The sequence below is a fragment of the Agelaius phoeniceus genome, chromosome 5, assembly GCF_051311805.1.
Source record: "Agelaius phoeniceus isolate bAgePho1 chromosome 5, bAgePho1.hap1, whole genome shotgun sequence".
Classification (NCBI taxonomy): domain Eukaryota; kingdom Metazoa; phylum Chordata; class Aves; order Passeriformes; family Icteridae; genus Agelaius; species Agelaius phoeniceus.
In genome coordinates this window covers 20,404,833-20,420,959 of record NC_135269.1, presented here as the reverse complement: position 1 = coordinate 20,420,959, position 16,127 = coordinate 20,404,833, and the positions used below count along the sequence as shown (strand labels likewise).

The following is a 16,127-nucleotide window of genomic DNA, read 5'->3' as shown; positions in this document are numbered from 1 at the left end:
CTTTATGTTAACTCACTGACATTTGCTTATGCTAATTTGGTATTGTTTGTCTGTATTACTACTAAGCAAGAGCTAGTTCTTCTCTAAGAATCTGTGCCATCTGGCACTGGCAGCACATATTCCAGCTATGGAAGAACGTTAAATGGAAATCTTGATAAGCAGCAGGAACACACACACTTTTTGGAGAGCCTATTTGGGGTTTTCTTTCTTTTCTTCACTGACAGGAGTTAAATTCTGTTGTTTTTTTCTTAAGGAAAAAAAATACTGAGCAAAAACAAACCTAAGTATTTAACAATGAAAGCCAAGTCAGAATCTACAATAAAGAAAGGAAGGCAAAATTTCTTAAAGGAGTACTCACAGTCTCTTACCACAAGCAATTTTGCAAACTCCACTGACTGTGATGTAGCTCATCATATTCGAGAAATGGTTACACTTTACCCCCTTTGCAGCTCTCTGCATTTAGAAGATGACTTCACTACACAATTCCACTTGAAAGACGTTCTATTATTTCACTGGTCCATGGACACCTTGTTAGACTTTATACCGTGGAAGAAGCTTAATAAACTAAGAAAGCGCTTAACAGGTTTAGAAAAATCTCTCTATCAGTAAGTGTTTCAAGGTGGCAGCCAGCAGTGAAGGATTTTGTGGATTCCAGATGGTGCTAAAGCTTCCCCCCTTCACACATTTGCCTGGAGCTCAGCCATATCAAGAAATGGAATAATCTCACTAAACCTCTTCTGGCTGAGTTATAATATGTTTCTCAGAACTTTGTGAGGAAGTTACGTTCGCATTCACATTATTCTCCAAAGTGCCTGCCACAAAGACCATTGTAAATAACGGCCTATGTAGACTCTAGTATTCTGGTTCTCATTAAAAACTGGCAGTACCCCAAAACCTCACATTTTCCTCAAAAATGCAGAAATACCTTCCCTTCTTATTGCCTTCCTGGAGTGTCACTTTGCTTAACACCTAGCTAACACTGTTCCCTTGCAAAACTGTTGCACTAATTGTGAAGTATTCAGCATTTTTTCTTTAATTTCCCTCTTTTTGAACAAAGAAGTGGTTGAAGTTCCTTTAAATTCAATCACTGTCTTTTCACCTTGTGGTTTATTAGAAATTAAAAGTGCTGCAGAAGTATCACACACCCAGAACAGTGTGAGGACTCTCCTCTTTTAATGCAAAGCCCAGATCACAATTCCACGATCTCAGACAGACTTGAGTGCCAACTCAAGATACAGTTACTTCACCAGGTATGAGTGTTTCATCTTAGTTTGATCCCATTAAGTAGTTACCCCTCTGATCTCAAGGCTGTTTTCAGAACCAGAAGTTGGCTGTGTGATATTACTGTGGTTGAGATCTCTGTTTTTCAAGTATTATTACACTTCCTCACCCTTTTAAATAAGGTCACATAGTAGTTAAAAAAATCTCAGCAGAGAAGTTAACAAAATTCCCTCCTTGCCAGACTCAAAAGATAAGTCTACAAAAGCACGAAAGCTTCACAACAGTAAGGTTCCATGTGTCTAGAATTTAACAGCTAACCAGTGAACTAGTTTAGGAACAACAACTAGATTAATACAATTATTGCACTTAGTCTAGAAGTTTTTAGAAGAACAAAATTTTTGTGCCATTCTAGGGACGTATAATACAAATACATTTATCTAAAGCACACCAACTGCAAGCTGGTATCATCCTATTTCTGTCCATCAGGTTAATTCTAGGATGGCAACCAAATCTTAAGTGTCATATAAAATCTGGGGGGGAAAAAGTAAATCTGAATTGTTATTATGTTTTTTCATCCATTAAAAACTGAAAGCCATAGTAAATTAAAGAGGGTTGATCACTTCTTCTGTCTTGATGAATTCTCTGATCAAGTGTCACAGCAAAAGGATGAGAGTAAGACAGATCTTCATGCCTGCATAGATTTTCTAGCTGGAGTTTGTAGCAGCAAAATCATCTGAGAATTCTAAATTTCTGAGGGGAAAGGCTAGGATCTGTCAGCAAACAACATATGTCGCGTTGCTAAATATGTGCAAATTGAATGGAACGAATTTATGAGTAATGACTAAAACTCAGGCAAATGACTGAAAAAGATGTGCTAATACAACAGCCTAAAAATAAACCTGTTTATTCTCCTTTATACTTTCAACCATCCTGAGCAGAGTTGTATACACAAAACCACCTACATGCAATACTGAAAGGACAAGCAGCAGGCCCATGCTGCCATCAGACAGATTTGTAATCTTAACACTTTGGTTTTCAGTAAATTTGGCCCTGATCTTGCCCATCCAAGAAAAACCAAACAAACAACTAAAAAACCAAACCAATACAGGAGAAGTACTCCAGAATTAGCCTGTAACATCATGAGGTCAGTAACAAAATATTCCTTGGTTGTTGCTTGTGTTACAGAAACATAGAGGACATGCAATATAAGAATGGGCCCTACGCTTAAAACACTCGCAGTCCTGGGACAAAGCTGAGGGAAAGGGAATTAACATAGAAGCAAAGCAGTAGACAAGATGTCTTGTTTCTTTTTGATTGGAAGGCAATGTCACAAAGGGATAATTTTACAGGGGAGGAGGGAAGGAGACGTTGTAAAAGCATAATTTAACAGTGGCAGTGAAACGATGAGGAAGGAGACAGGAGCAGGCTGCTGAAGACCACAGCTGAAGGCTAGCAGTCAACATACATAAAACAGACAAGGCAAAGCAAGCATTCAGGATATTCAGATCATTCTGAGTTCAAGTGGAAGAAAGTGATCTAAGTGGGCTCAACTCCTTCCTAGGACTGGGGAGCTTCCCTCTGCCCAAATGTGTGTGTGTCCACCTTTGTGTGTGCACACACACAGGTACCTATGAGAGTGTGAGCCCAGCTCTTCCTCCCCCAGCTCATGTCTTAATGATGATGTCTAGGCGTTTCCATGGCACTTCCCTAGAATGTAGTTCTGCAGTCCATCAGGTTAACTTACAGCACAGAGACAGGCAGATGACTGGATTAAAAAGATGTCAGGGAAGTTCAAGATTGACATCACAGACAGAATTGGTCTGGAGCTTTCATAATTCAAAAGATACGAGCTATGAAACAACAGCCATGGGAACCCATAATCCTGCAGATCCAGTCACACCACCACCCAGCTGTTCCTCTACAGCTGCACCTTATAACAGCTCCAAGGCTAAAGCAGGTTTGTAAAAATGAAACTCAACGTGCTGTTCAAATATTTTGCCACAGGTCCTAGAGCGGTTTCTTACAGCTCCCACATAAACTAAAGATACTTCATCCAGTGATTCAGGTCATAAAATTCAAGTTTTAAGTCCCTGTAGGTTATTTATAATCCTCTTCCTTCCCTAACCAGTTTGGATACAGCACGCAACCTTCACTTACTTCAGCTGCCAGGGTTCACTCAAACCTACCAAATCAAGACCACAAACTCAAAAGAAAAATAGCCCTTACCTTTGAGCAGCTCTAACTCCCTTCAGTGTAGGGAACTTCCAAAAGCAGCAGCACCATCTTACCTCCAACTTGAATGATTTTCAGGATAGAAACACCCTTTCATACCACACAAATATTCCACATCTCCTCCAATGCTCACTGCTACGTGGAACTGTCCAAGTCCCCCAGGTAAAGCATGTGTACCTCCTAGCCCGACATATTCAAAAGAGCACTGTGCACAGTTCACACAGCCCTATGAGATGTGGACAACTGACAAAGCTAAAACAAAGGTGTCTTGGGGTTGCAAAACAGCTCAAGATACCCTAAATACCCCTGTGGTCGCATATGTATATTAACTAATGAAGAAGCGTCACAAAGTAAGCAGGAAGCAAATTAGCTGTGTTTATTTCCCATTACAAGGCAGCTAACAGAACTTTAAAAACTGCAACAGACACATACTTAAGGGGCAAAATTGTCTGCTTTATGCCACTACTTCAAAATTAAAGTTGCATTTCCACATACAGGGACTGCACAAATGCTTCTGTCACATATAAGAAGTTTAGGGAAAACTGTTTAAGCTAACACAGCTACAAAGCTCTAACTCCCACACATCTAAAGAGCAGATACCCCAAGTCTCCCCTAGAATAGTGCCAGGTACATGCCTTTTGTAGCCTATGAAATTTCAGTTAGTTGCGGTCAATGTGCTAAATTTCACAAAACCACAACTTACATGTGTTTGGCACAACTGGCTGTAAAACGTCTGAACACGCCCATCCCCAAGATCCTTACAGGTCTGGATGGCAGGAAAAAAAAAAGCAACAGGACAAGGTCATTCTGGCTTGCACTTACAGAGGAGGAATTGAATACAGATGCCTCCTTTAGGGTGACCCCACACAATCCAGTCCCTATCTATCCAGATCAACGGACCTTTAGATCTACTCTATTTCACAGCTCCCCACAGCCCAAGTGCCTCATTCCTCACTAAAAGCCCCTCATTCCTCACTAAAAGCAAGGTTGAGAACACTGTGTTCAGGTCTTCCCCTAGCATGCAGCTCTGTCCATGACTTTAAACCTGAAACACAAGGATGACCTTAGATTCTAGTCTAGGAAGCTCTAAGAATTTTAGGCCTCAGTTCTGTCAGTTGGTAGTGGTTGTAATGTTTTCTATTTCCCAGTCCTTGCTTTTGACAAAGATGTCTAGAGGATATACTAGTACACCTCCACCTTGCAGTAGCTTTAAATCAACATTTGATTATAGATCTGGAATACTTGCTTTCTCTTCTGATTTTCTGCACCTGATCTACTTCTTAAGTCACATACAGAACGTCAGATCAATTAAAGCTATAGGGACTAGAAAGACAATCAAGAATTGCTCAGTCTCTCAGATAGTCCCTGACAAACTGTCCCCTCTAGCTGGCCAATGCACTGAATGGCAACCAATTACTATTTGTTTTCTTAGTCAAAACACAGAGGTCTGTAGAACTTGGCTGATTTGGGAAGAAACGCAGAGCAATAGATTTTTGCCACTGCTTTCTCATTTCAGTTTTTAATTAGAAATTAAACATGTAGCTGTTTCAGTACAAGTTAAGGATTCAAAGGCAGTCAGAACTTCAGACCTTAGATTGTCTATATGGCTTAATTTTGTCCCTTGCAGATGTGGATCTCTACATCACAAGCGGAACAGCTACTAGTAACAAGAAAGACACATGCTTCATGCCCAAGGTTTGGGTGTTGGCATAAAGGAATTATTCTCCTTGCTTTTCCAACAAATATCCAGTGTATAATACTGCCATGTGAGAGAGCAGAAGTCAGACAGGCATCCCTAAGTTTGGGATTCTCTAGGCTGAGGGCTATTGCGTTTGTAATCTTGCTTATAACAGTTAAATAAAATGAAGCAATAGCACATTACAGCAATGCCCAAGAAAGGAAAATTGGAAACTGGTGACTGCTTTCATTTCCAGCTGGAGACTCACCAGAAATAGACAGAAGATCCCTGAATTTCATGTCATTAAAGGAGGGGTAAAAAAGATGACCACTCATGAGAATTGCTGGAATGGAACATTCAGAATAGTTAAAATGGGTGTAGCTAATTGGATACTGTATTTAAATCAATATAAATAACTGAAAAGCAGTACAGCCAAGAACTTATAACAACTGTAACCCCTTATTCAATTAATAAATGAAAAATTAAGGAATATTATCTAAAATATAAAAGATCCTTATGAAGAGGGGGATAATTACGGCAAGCATCGTCAGAAGGTAATAAAATAGTCAGTACAATTTTGCTTAGATAAACAAGCCAATAACCATCTCCTCAGACAACAACCCAGAGCAGTTACTCTATGTGAGGTCTGTACCAGCACAGGGTGACAAAATGTAATAGAAATCTATAAGGTAAGGTGGAATCAGCAGTTTGGAATTGGAGTAGATGGATTAAGAGCCACATTAACACTTTCCTGCAACACAAGAATTGTGAACTTAATTCTGGTACTTTTATGTACATTTCTGTCCATAAATACCTTCTCAAACTCCTTTAATCCCGGTCACTAAAACCAGATGATCTCCTCTCTTATTTGAAGAGATTTGCTTAATCAGAGGTAACAGCCATTTACTTCTCAAGTCTAAACCCAATGATTAAACTATTTGCTACTACCAAGGCACACCAAGCGCTGTGGTAATTCAGACAAACCAGTAAATAAAAACTGCACTGCAGGCACGACCAGCTCGGATGCTGCAACCTCATGCTGCCCCCTCCTGGCACATCATTTCCTGTGACCACCTCTCCGAACCTTCTGGGCTGTAACCCACTACAGAGAACACAAAAGGAGAGTTTTGCCTAGATCCCTCCAGCCACAGACTTTTTTGTGCTTTCAAGGACGCAGCCCAATTTCCTCCTGCACACGCAACATACCAGGCTGTAAGCCCACAGGCAGCAGCAAAGTAGGACAGGACAGGAAGGAGCTCCAGCTGTTGGCAGGACAGCTCTCAGCCAAAGGCCTGCCCATGCCCTACTGCCTTCTCCAGCAGCTGGACAGACCACGTCCACCCACCACCTCTCCTGGCCATAATCCATGCATTTGATTCCACAGACAGAAAACCAGAAACAACTACCCTTAGCACAACTTGCAACACTGCTCATAACCAGAATGCTTCTCACCTGTAGCAACAGAGGCACCTCACAAGGCAGAGTAAGGGGGTGGCAGGTATTTGTCTTGGCTCAGCAATGTTCTCCTTGCAATAAAATACAGCACTTCTTCTTCTTTTTGCTGTACAATAAAGATTACTTCCCAGGAGGAAAAAACATGCAGTTTCTAAGCCCTGCCAAGTCCTTCTGTACATATTAACCTGAGACCTGCTGTCAATCTTCATTCTTGAGCTACAGCACAGCATTTTTCCCCTTTTCTTTTTTTTTTTTTTTTCCCAAACAAACAACTGTGTTACCTTAAATATGATAGCAATCGGAATATCTTCTGACAGAGTGTTGTGCCTCAGGTAAAATCTTCCTTGTTTCACAACCATATTTGTTCTGCTCTTCTTCTCATGAGTGGAACTGAAGTTAAAATAAAAATAATACTATGTCAAACAGAGCGTTTGCACTGACTCCTAAAATCTTTTGTACAGAACTTAGCAAGCTTGAACAATCTTTCAGATGAATTAATCCCACTTTTTCCTCTTTTAAAAATTACATCAAATCAGTCAGGAATCAGCCTGTAACTTCAAGGGTATTATCACCTGTGCTGGGGACAATTTGGAATGTTTGACTTAAACAAGTAGAAGTCTGTACTTCGCAAAATGATCTTTACATGCTTTGCAAATCAGTTTTGATATAACCAGCAAGGTCAAACTGAACAAGTACTGCAGCAACAGTGGTAATGATGTAACAGCACTTGGTGCCCCATTAACCTCATCCAGACTTACTGAGAGACAGCAGAGTATCTGGGAGAGGTGGGAGGCCTCTGGAGTAGAAAAAACAGCTCTCACAACTGATTAGTGACAAGCACAATAGAATAGACCAGAATGCAGCTTAAAAAAGAAAAAACAATGAACCAAAGGCCAAATAAAATAGAAACAAAACTTGATCAAGGAGGAAAGGCCAAATTTAGACTACTTTGCCATTTTCAGTAATTTGTGTTGTACAAAAATATTTGTTTCCTCCTCAGCTGCCATTGCATTTAGAAGTTTTTATGCCAATTTTATGTAGAGAGGCAGACCAAAGGTTACATCCAATTTCCACTGCAGTAACTTCATGTTACTTGCTGCAAACTGAGACCAAACACCATCAATTACAAAGTGCGCTTTGCTACAGTAAAAATTAGAACTTGCTTTTCCTAATCTGAGATGAATCCTGAAACACATGAACAACTCTCATTGATTTTTGTAGGAATACTATACTGTTTAGGGGCTGAAGTTGTAGCATACAAAATGACAGTAGCAAGACAGGAGCATTGAATATCTACAGCTTTTTTCTGGTTCAACTATACTATGAAGAAACCTCCACAGTTATTTCAACTACAACAATGAAGTTCCAAATCTTTAGGTTTATCTCCTTTATGTAATGGTAGGAATTCACCATACCTGGTAACAGAAGCGCCAACTGTGCCTTTTCTATCAGCTTCAACAATGATTCTGTTTTTGGATAACTGCTCTTGAATAAGAATGACTTTCTCTACACCTTTAACAATGAAATAGCCACCTAGTTAACAGAAAAAAATATTTTGCATGTCAGTACCCTTGCACCTTACTTGGCTCCTCCAATATGACTTTAAACATAAATTATTAGAAAGTAAACCATAAGTACAAAATGGGAGAGTAAATTCTCCTTTAAAAGAATGAGTAATGAACAAACTTGACAGATAAAAACCAAAGAAGTTGTTTGGTTTTTAACCAAACCCTCCAACTCCTCTCTAGATAACAAATAATACTATGTAACACTTTATTCTTGCTTTAAAAAAAGGCAATGACAAAGGAGAGTTTCCACTCTGGAGGACATCATACTCCTCTCTTTCCTAATCTGTTTAATTTTCAATGAATGAATTCCATCTTTTTCCTCCCATAGCACATCACTGCAGAACACTATACACAAAATTCAAAATAAAATACTCAAAATTTTGAGTGTTGCTTTTTGGTGTTGAAAACTTTGTCTGCAAATACCAACTATTCATGTTCTCAACCAAAACCCTGACAATTTATTTTAGTCGCAAGCAGACACTTAAGTTTCCACAAAGACTTCATGATGGCAGGAAACATACCACAGGGGTATTTCTTTGCTGAAAAAGATTTAAAACTCAAAGCAGAGATAGGGAAAAAAAAGAACATGAGTGAAAATGTACCTGGATCTAATGGACATTCATTTAGTTTGGCAAATTCTGCTGGAGTTTTCCCAGTAAGTACACAATTGGAGCTACGCAGCATTATAGGCATTCTGCAAGAAAACCAGTTACAATTTTACTTCAGACTCAGACAGAAAAATATGAATAGTCAAATTCATAACAAAAACCAGGCTGAACAAACTGGAGCTACACATTTAAGGTGATCAGAACTCATCCATGCTGTAACCAACAGGTCTTCATTTAAGCCCACCTTTTTTCATTGAACATGTAATTGAAAGGAGACCTGAAACTGGACACCTGCAAGTAGAAAACACAGACTTCCTATTTAATTGTTATGCAGCTACTCAGGCATTGTGACAAGCAGGGTCACGGAGGCAAATGACAATTAGTGCAAAGACTCCTGGCTCCCAAAACAGTCTGCAGAGAAGAACACACCACTGCAGATCCACTGTTACCAGTTTTTATAAGATAAATTTAGGTCATATCTAATTTCCCACACAGGAATGACACCTTCTGGCTGCAGAGAGATAGTGCCTCTAATTCATAAGCATGAAATTTCCCCAGTAGTAACTCTGATCTCCCTGGTGTCCTGGCAGTGAAGCCTGCAAGCAAGCATTTTATGAAGCAACATGTGGTGGAGAGAGATTCCAAGAAATTTTAAGAAATTCAGTGCTTAGGGAAGTAAATAAAAGAGAAACTAAAGATTCACAGACTGCATATAAGGCAAAACCTCTTCACCATGAGGGCAGTCAAACCAGTGCAAAAGCTGCACAGGGAAGCTGGGCAGTCTGCATTCATGAAGGTCTTCAGGACCTGACAGGATGAAGTACTGACAAAAATTATTCATGAGTTCTACCACACAAATATTTTCAACCTCTGAAATTTTTCATTTAAATTTACTTCAATAAAAAGCAAGATTCGGCTATGCTTTTTGTATTCAAATATCATAAATTATTTTAAATCTTTGCTGTTTTCATATTCTTATATCTTAAAAGTAAACTGATGAACTCAAATTCTGTACTTCTGCAGAGGAAAAAAAGGAGATCTTGTCACTATATTTCACTGAGAAAGTGCCTCCTAGAGATCAGAAGCTTCATATGACAAGCAAAATCTATCACACACAATTTAAGCTTAATGCATTGGCTTAAGAAACAGGAGAATATATCATTTATATCAGAAACAGGAAGCAGTTGGCATAAGGTAAAATGGAATACTTAAATGCCATTACTGAAAACTCCAGTGAAACATCTGTCCCAGTCCAAACTGCATGTCAAACAAGAGCACTGGCCAAAGGAAATAAGTATAATCCTAGGGACAGATGAACAAAATTATTTCCCATGGAAATAATGACTAGATATTAACAGTTTTTAACAGCAAAAAACTTTTTTTGCATGTATGCCCTTAAAGCCAGTCTAGTAACATAACTTAAGCAATTTTAAATGAAAGCTTAACTTGTGCAGCAGAACTAATGCTTGCTTTACTGGTTTTATCATCCACCTTCCACAGATGCTAGTCTACATACTATGGTTGAAAGACTGAGTAATTTGGCTACAAAGAAAACATGTTTCATTTCATTTTACAATAATGCAGCTTGCAGCTCCAGGCATGCATTTTCATCTGTGGTTTTATATCAACAGAATTAGAGACAAGATTCATCCTTATATCCATCCTTCTCTGGAAGAAGACATTATCAGAAGCTTTTGCAAAACAAGATCTTGGACCCAAAAAATCCTGTATAGGTGTTTATGGAGATTTGCCTGCTCACTGTTTCTTTTAACAAGGAAGCAAGGTTGGCCTACATCTGTTTTGCAGTAAAAACACTTCCCAGCACGGCATCAAATGAAAACTGATAGCAGCAGCTCAGTACACGGTGTCTCACCTGCCAATGGGTAACGCATTGCGGATGATCCTCTGGCTGCCTCGGGTGTATTCAATATCCACGGTAATCGGTGCGGAATAGGTCATGTCCCTCAGGCGGCACTGAAAGGACAAAAGCCACGAAACAGGTCAGGTGCTGACTTCAAGCTCAAGAATCTCTTAAACCAGCCTGTATTTGCTCTGTCCTGTAAATCCTCACAAAGAAATCAAGCAAAACAAAGTTTCAGAGAGATCTTCATCATACCTGAAGAATATTTGACAAACTCTCCATTTTGTTTTTGTTTAAAACAAAATCCAAGAAAATCCAAATACAATTGCTCTGATTTTCAAAAGCAGCTCCGTGCCTTCAGAAAACAGCACTGCACAGCTTAACTTCTAAACTCTCTAATTAAACCAACAGGTCTAATTAAACAAACAGGTCTAATCAGCAGAGCTGGCACAAAGACCACAGTGTGTCTGAGCAGTGCTCAGCTCAGAGACATTTCTATATGCGGATTCCCAACAGCTGAAGACTTGTGCTGCCATATAAAGTCTGACAAAATGGAAAGGCACAAGATTGAGAGAGACACAATTACCTTATTACCAGAATGAGCAAACCTCACCGTATGGTACCGTTTCTAATGATGACTTACAGAAGGCTCACTACAGAATCACTTCCTGCAAAGATTCCCAGAATTTGCAGGAATCTGCAAATTCCCTGGAGACCAAGAGAAGTAGAATAAACATATCTAGGGCATTAGATACCTCAAGGCTCAATCATTTCTAATTCAATCTTTCTGGTCTGCTCTCCCCAGCCTCACCCTAAGACGTTGCCAGCCCTTAAGGTATTGTGTGTCTTCATGCAAGACAGGCCTTACTGCATCTGCTGAACACAACAGAGCAACTCACAGCAGGTCATTCGTGACCTCACTGAGTATGCTTTACCTTTCAGCTCCAGGATTACAGGTTTAGCAGTAGTCAGACTTGAACATTTATACTTCTGCAGTCTTTCAGTGTATTGATTATGTACTAATAAAAGGCAATTAAGATCATGCTGTTTATTGAAGATGCAGCTCTATGGAAAAATACGTCTCAAGAATCATCACAAACTGGATGCTTCTCCTCTCCACACTACACAGTAAACCTCTTCTCCAGTAATAAAATACTAATATATCCCAGCAGCTTTCAAGCCATGCCTTGCAGGAAACTAGGTGCCATTCTACTCCCGGCAACTACATCCAATTAAAAAGTAACTGAGAACACTTCCATATTCTAATTACTTTAAATTCATCTGTATGAATAGTTCATGAAACTCCCATAAAGACTGGGGGAAAAAGAAAGTTAGACAGCCTCTTTAGTACTGCTTGGGGGAAAAATGCCTTGGGATTCTCTGTGTGTGCTTTTTTAACACAGGACACATATAAAATACAAATTACAGTGTAATATTCCAGCATGTGTATTTTTGCATCACCTTCCTGAAGGTAATGTCTTACTATAGACACCTGAAAGTAAAAGACAAGTGTGACTTGGTATACACTCAGACCCTCATGAAAATCTAATGATTTTAGGTGGTTTGGGGAAGGAATTTTATGAGCTTTCAACAGAGAAATACAACAGCAGAGTCCTAACTGTCTAATTTTTTTTTTTTAGGCACCCAGGCTTGACCTGAGCAGCACCCTATTTAAGAAAACAACTGTGGCCTCCATTTCTGTACAGCACACTGAAAATAAAGAGAAATTAAGCACTAGCATTAAGCATCAATGAGAATACATGAGATACAAGAGTATCTCGTTCTAAACTCAAGGTCAGTATGCTCTATAAACATTCATTTTGCCTTCTGTATGTACAGTCACTTTAGCTATACAGTAAGCAAGCATTATTAATACCTAAATTCTTGAATATGAGTTGTTTGCTGTGGGATCTCAGCACATCGTTCCCGATGTCCAGAGATGCCAGGAGAACCCTTGGGGGTCTCGAAAATCCTGGAATGTTGCCAAGAGTGTTTGGTGGCTTGATTTTGATCCATCCACAGAAGTAACAAGAGTTTGAGGACAAGAGAATCACTTTAGAGTAAAAGGTGTAAAAGAGACACATTTAGAGGGTGAGATATAGACTTTAAGGTTTTTGGTACAGGGGGGTTATGGAGACAAGATGGAGGGGTCAGGGCGTGTCTTGTCCTTCTTCTTTCTTCTTCTTGTCCTCCATCTCCTGTGATGATGTTGGCACTTAGAGATTGGTTTATGGTGAAGGTGCACTTGCTAACATGGGTGAAAAGCATTGGGAAATAAAGGTAAATATTGTGTACGTAGATTTTAGTATAAAAAGACATGACCGCCCCGTGGGTGGTCAGAGAGTGCCTGTGACTGCTTGCAGATCAGACCTCTGTTGGGCAGACAGAAAAATTTTGTAGATAAGAAATAATAAACAACCTGAAGACCGAAAAGCTGAAGAGTCCAGACTCGTCCTTTGCATCGCGTGCCACCCAAGAACCACTCTACCCGTGTCGGGGCAGAGACAGACAGCCGGACCCGACAGTTTGCCACAAACAATTTTTTGCATGCAATTTCATTCATATGGAAGAAAGGTTTCCTATTGCATTTTTTGCATGTTCACATGTACTGACTGAACATTAGCTACACATTTGTGAGATACATCAACTATCATGTATTACACCTGGCTGAGTTATTGGCTTTATTTCAAAGCTTTCCATCAAACCAAATGAGATTTGAGTCAGGTCACTGGAAACAGAAAGGGGCTATGCCCAAGTGGCACAGCTGATTCTTACAGAATTTCTCCTAAGCACAGAATGTATTTCATTATAGTCTAGATTGGATGACAAAAAAGACATTTCAAGTATTAAGTTGATACAGCAAGGAAAAAATCTGATACATGAACTCAGTTATGAGGTTGACAATAGGCTGCATGCAGGTAAATAAATAAGTGCAAGTTCCAACCTCAGTTCCCCCTCCAGAGGCCAAAAAGAAGAGGTCACTACCTCTGTGGCAGTGGTATAAATCTCAAAGCCCAGTAACAGGAGAGAAATAGTGTGTTCCTGAGCACTTTGAAGGGAACTGGATGGCTCTAGAGACATGAAAGCAATCCTAAAAAGTTCATAGCTTATGTTAGCTTATGGCTTTTTCAGAAGCTATCTTATATCCTGTTGGTCAAAGCCAAGAGAGTTTCTGATTTCAGTCACAGCAGCATGTCCTCCAACACACATCTTTATTCCAGAAGTACACAATCCATTTGTTAACCTACATGCCTACAGCACTGCAATGAAATTAAATATACTCCCCAGAAGGATAATGTTCTTCTGCAGCTTCTTGTAATTTCAACAATTTCCATCTGTTTCTGCTTAAAAGTTCTACGTTTGCTTTCTGAATCAGACTTTAAAAATAAATCAGATACAAGTTCCCAAAGACTGGAAGGGAAACAGAGACTGAAGTGACCTACGGTGCAGAGAGTAGCAAGGCTAATATTAAAAAGATGTAAATAAGAATATCAAACAACCCTACATTATGGCATGAGGACTTCAGCTCTGTCATGAGGAGAGACACAAGTTGAAGCAAGAGAACTACTTTTCACTACTTTCATGGAAACCCACTCAAATTCAGCTAACACAAAACACTGAATACAGCAGAAAAACCTCAACAATTTAAAATAAAATTAAAAAGCTTTATTCTATGATGTTCAAGTCTCTGGAGCTGCTTTTTATAGTGATGGTGGAATGCAATGCACTACCAAATGTAACATGCACATACTCAAAATTACATGCAGCTATTATCCAAGACATTTCCAAGATAAAAAAACTCAACAAGATAGATGCAAACATTAATACCTCATGAGGTGATACAGGTCGTGTCACATTGAAGCTTTCTTCCACATCTGGAGTACCCACATAGATATTGAGGTATCTGTAATACAGTTTCAAAATAAGCAATGAGGAAAACATTTTTCAGGCAACCTAAAGGAAGCAAAATTTTACATACACTGAAAAATGAAATTACTTGATGAACACAAATTGATTAATAACGAGCAATGGTTCTTCCCAAAGTAACTCATTGTATTTGAGCTGTGGTCAAATAATAAAAATTTAGCCTGCATGTGCAATAAACCTTTAAATCTTCCCATCTTTCATTGCATAAAGTAAGAGATAAGTCATGGAAAAAATCCTCTTGATTTATACCAACACAAGTGCTTATAAACACTTTATTGGTGATAACAAACCCATGAGCTAGTACTCATGCTGCTACTGATATGGAAATCATCTCATGCTTACTTCAGGTACCACATTGGGTCGGCATCACTTGTCACTTTTTCATTGGCCTTCATGATTTTCTTTATCTGGAGGAGAAAAAGAACAAAATGGAACCATGGCCTTTTCTGAGTACTAAGAGCCACTCTCCCCCCATCCCAGGAAAGCCTACCTCGACATTGATGAAATAGTTGAATGAGTCTATGTGCTGCTTCACCAGTCCTTTCACCTGAAAAATAATGCACACAGCAAATAAAATCAGCTTCAGTAACATTAATCACAGAAGCCAGAAATTAAGATACAAGCATTTATAACTGGTTTTAGATATTAGATAACTCTGCTAAATTCTTTCAGCTGACAAACTTCTGGGAAGGGGCTGGTTGCTCACTCTGGTTCTACACTACATTTCAAAGCTTACACTGGATCAGTCATATAAAGAGCACGGATAGGGTCTCTGAGAGCCAGTAAAACAGGAAAAAAATCTGGAAACATTACATATATACAGTATAGATTGAGAATATGCATACCGATATGCAAACCTCTAGGAGGATGTCTCCACAAAATAATCTGTAAATTAATCAAGAAAACAATCTATGGAACATGTCTATTGATAACTGCAAGGAACTAAAACAAAAGGCAAAATCCACAGGAAAGTGAGGAAAAGTATTCTGGTAAACAGTAAAAGCCAGAAGAAGGTAATGTAAAGTTAGAAAGGAGATGAAATATTCACACCATGAAATGAGTATGTAGCACTAACCTTTAGAAATGCTGGAAGAAGTCTCCATTTTTCCTGAAAAGAAAAAACAGTTTGAAACATCTTTCCAGGGAGTAGCCAAACGTCTAACATGCTGAGCCTTTCTGTCTGCATGCTTTATTGTTATTGTTGTTTTTTGACAGTAACATTATTTAAAATGTGATCCATTTAGAAAAGAAAACAAAACAACTGTCTAAAGCCCACAGAGATGGATAAAAACTACCTGGATCATCTCAGTAAACCATACATGCAGCATTTTCTCAGGATGCAATGGCACACTGCCTCTTTCCTAAGAGCAGCTTATGTGAAAATGTATTTTTCTGAGAAAATTCTTTAACACCATGTCCTCATTTAAGATCAACTAACATTTTTTTGGCTTTGTTCTGTTAACACTGTAAATTATATTCCTAGAAAGGGAAGATTTCCTACAACTTTTTCTTTAAAAAACACATGTAAGAACCTGGGAGCAGCACTTGTTCTCTGTAACACTTATCAGGACTCTAAA

The 16,127-nt window shown here is 39.0% G+C and overlaps 1 protein-coding gene across 2 annotated transcripts in view; it reads right to left on the bottom strand.

The window, feature by feature from the left end:
* Window positions 1-16,127, bottom strand: part of POLR3B (RNA polymerase III subunit B) — a 72,641-nt gene that overhangs the window by 55,359 nt on the left and 1,155 nt on the right. For both annotated transcript variants that reach the window (XM_054632119.2, XM_077178474.1), the window contains exons 2-9: window positions 15,626-15,658; window positions 15,041-15,097; window positions 14,893-14,957; window positions 14,452-14,527; window positions 10,636-10,736; window positions 8,757-8,848; window positions 8,002-8,119; window positions 6,868-6,976 (exon numbers count right to left, since the gene is read on the bottom strand). In XM_054632119.2, coding sequence (XP_054488094.2) covers window positions 6,868-6,976; window positions 8,002-8,119; window positions 8,757-8,848; window positions 10,636-10,736; window positions 14,452-14,527; window positions 14,893-14,957; window positions 15,041-15,097; window positions 15,626-15,658 — 651 coding nt within the window. The remainder of the gene's footprint in view (window positions 1-6,867; window positions 6,977-8,001; window positions 8,120-8,756; window positions 8,849-10,635; window positions 10,737-14,451; window positions 14,528-14,892; window positions 14,958-15,040; window positions 15,098-15,625; window positions 15,659-16,127) is intronic.